General features: G+C 50.2%; 1 protein-coding gene across 1 annotated transcript; it reads left to right on the plus strand.

Moving 5' to 3' along the window:
* The first annotated feature begins 1,041 nt into the window (after window positions 1-1,041).
* ascl1b (achaete-scute family bHLH transcription factor 1b) lies at window positions 1,042-1,703 on the plus strand. Its single transcript, XM_036584339.1, has one exon. It carries the CDS (start codon window positions 1,149-1,151, stop codon window positions 1,701-1,703), a length of 555 nt encoding a protein of 184 aa, XP_036440232.1. The 5' UTR covers window positions 1,042-1,148.
* The last annotated feature ends 1,317 nt before the right edge of the window (window positions 1,704-3,020 follow it).

The following is a 3,020-nucleotide window of genomic DNA, read 5'->3' on the forward strand; positions in this document are numbered from 1 at the left end:
CGCCAAAACACATTAGATTGTACTCCACTCTCCCCTACATGTCATAGAGAATCTGGTAGAAAACAGAACAGGATTCATGGTGCTAATGTAAAAGTCTCCCCTACACTGTTAGAAATAAAGGTTCTGTGCAGGTACATTTCTCTTTGTCAAGGTATAAACAATGTAAATGGACTCTAAAAGATACAGCAGTGGTTTTGAGGTCCAGGTGTGAACCTTTACTACGTTTTTCCAGGTGAAAAGTACAGATTTGTACCTTTTCATAATCTAATGTTTTAAAACAGAACAATAAAGTAAAAAGTCTGGAGACGAGACGGGGTGTGTGGAGTCAATACAACTTAGAAAATATCATTTCAGTGGACTATGGTACAGTTATGTTCCCTGACTAAAGGTACTGAGATGTACCCTTGAGGGTACACCCCAGTGACAAGAGGGGAACTGCCCCAGTGACAGTTTACTACCTTTATTTCTGAAAGTGTACATTCAGACTCAAAGCAGTCTCCGCTCTTAAGGTTCTTTGACTGCTCTTGATTTGTACATTTGACATGAATCTTGTGTTGGTTTGTCAGCTTGTGTTGAGGTTACATGTGGATTCAGTTTAACTGATCTGCCTAAACGGCCTGTAAGGCTGGAGGAGCTGCTGCTGTTACTGATCTATACCGAATCGCTGAAATCCATCAACCTGTCAGTTCACATTCAGCTTTTTTCCCCATTCAGACTCTTTTTCTGCGCGTGCAGACTTTCCTTTCTAAGGCTTTCTGTCTCGCTGAGGTTTCGAGAAATGTGTCCACGCGCCCAAATGTTAATGTGCGTCCTGCTCGGGCGCGTGGCGCGTGGGGTAGGGGGTAGGTCTAGAGGCGGGGCGTTCTCCGGGAGCGTGCAGCTCCGAAGGTGTGCGTGTATGGAGGGGAGGGGATGAAGGGGAGGGGGGAGTCGGTGGCGTGCGCGTGTTGAAAAGGCACCGCGTGCCACCCGTCATTCCAAAGTCGCTAGTTGAACAGGCGCCACCAGCCACCAGCAACCGACACGGTCCTATTGCTCGAGACACGCGAAAGGCACGAGCGCCGTGCGCCATCACCACGACTGTGCTGTCTCCGCCTCGCGCAAGACATCGCTGCGGTATTTCTTCTCGCCTCGTGAAGCTAAGTCTGATGCATTTCATGGAGATGGACGCCACTGTCCTCGCGCCAGTGCGTATGAGTCCCTGCCCGGGGCGCGTGCAGCTCTCGCCGGTGGAGAGCAGGTCCAGAGCGCTCAGCAGCAGCAGCAGCAGCAGCAGTCCAGAGCGTCTCCGGTGCACGCGCAGGCTGCGCTTCGTCTCCGTGTCACCCCTCCAGACGCCCGTGGCGGTGGCCCGGCGCAATGAGCGCGAGCGCAACCGCGTGAAGCAGGTGAACCTGGGCTTCCAGACGCTGCGCCAGCACGTGCCGAGCGGCGCGGCCAGCAAGAAGATGAGCAAAGTGGAGACGCTGCGCTCGGCCGTCGAGTACATCCGCGCGCTCCAGAGGCTCGTGAACGAGCATGACGCGGCGGCGCGCGCCGTCCCCTCTCCGGCCGCTTCCAACGCGAGCTCTGCGGGCGCCGAGTCACCGCGCTCCGCGTGCTCCTCGTCGGACGAGTGCGGCGGATACTACGAGAGCTACGAGCCGCTGAGCTCCGAGGAGCACGAGCTGCTGGACTTCAGCACGTGGTTCGACGGGTACTGAGGTAGCGGGTAACGGCGAGTTAAAGCGTGCGCCGTTATCCCTGCGAACTCTTTCTGATCCAGGTGCTGCAAAAAAGGACTGGAAGACGAGGCTGAAGTTGGCTTCCTATTCCCGTTCCACCTTAAATGGTGCAGCAGTTACATTCTGGCTGCACCATTTAAAGTGGAACAGGAGAATTCGAATAAGAAGCTGACTTCAGCTTCGTGACTGGCACCAGCCAGTGCGCTCGATCCAAAAAAGCGCACAGAGCCAAGTCTGTTCCATCTGAGCGCATTATCTGAGTTTCTGAAGTTTAAAACGCCGCTGAACTGGCGAATGAACTTCCTCCGAGGGCATTTCTGTTGGTCATCCGAGTGCATGGACTGCTGACTGAGAGAACTGATGTTTTGCCTCAACACACAACCAAGAAGGAGATGTTGAGCTGTTGTGCTGTAGCCACGTCTAGAGAAAAAACAGGTCGTATCCACTGATTAAAGTTGTGTGCACGTGAAGGAAAACGCTCCAAAAGCACACTGAAGCCAAGAACTCACAACAGCCAAACTGTGAAGTGAACCCCAGTGGTCATCTGCACTGTCTAGTTTGGTGTTTTCTTCTCTGATTCAGCTCCAGAAGGACTTGATCATTAGCTTATAAAGGGGAAACCATAACACCGTGCAGCTGCAGGACTGGAGCTGGAAAACCACTGACACACACCTTAGATAAACAGTGACCTTTTTGTATGGGATGAATGGCTTTTATATCAAAGTGCGCACTTGTGTCTTTTTTATGCCAACTTGTGTATAATCTAATTGTTTTATAAAGAGATTGCTTATTTTATGTAAAATAAAGACAGTTTTATTTATTCAGAAACTTTGTGGTGGTCATGCTATCATTGAATATGAAGCTTGTGAAATATAGGAATCTGATTGGCATTGCACTGGCTAGGAAGGTGGAGCATGGAGATGGCTAAAAAAAGCCATGGCATATTAAGACATAGCATATCAATGAAGTGGCATAGCCTGAATTTCTTAGGGGGGTCCTAGCTTATAGTTAGGGGGGCCCAGCTAGCAATCATTAAGGCATTGCTATAGTAAGGATAACAACCAGCAGCTAGCCCGCTTCATCAGAGCTAAAGACATTTTTAAGTACTAAATACGTGATTATTTACTTTACCTTCAGCTGGCTAACGTAACAACTGATGGAATACCACAGTGGATATTAGCCAGAGCCTTCTCTTAAACAGCACTGGGAGTAGATGCCTGGGGCAAATGGGTGAAGATTGCAAGGGTCTCATCACTTTAGTATGGGACCATCCCCATGGTCAAGTACTACTACCTG

The sequence above is a fragment of the Colossoma macropomum genome, unplaced genomic scaffold (assembly GCF_904425465.1).
Source record: "Colossoma macropomum unplaced genomic scaffold, Colossoma_macropomum, whole genome shotgun sequence".
In the NCBI taxonomy this organism is placed as follows: Eukaryota; Metazoa; Chordata; class Actinopteri; order Characiformes; family Serrasalmidae; genus Colossoma; species Colossoma macropomum.

Bases quoted from the DNA above. Each gene is read 5' to 3' on its own strand.
- ascl1b (XM_036584339.1), top strand. From the start codon at position 1,149: ATGCATTTCATGGAGATGGACGCCACTGTCCTCGCGCCAGTGCGTATG.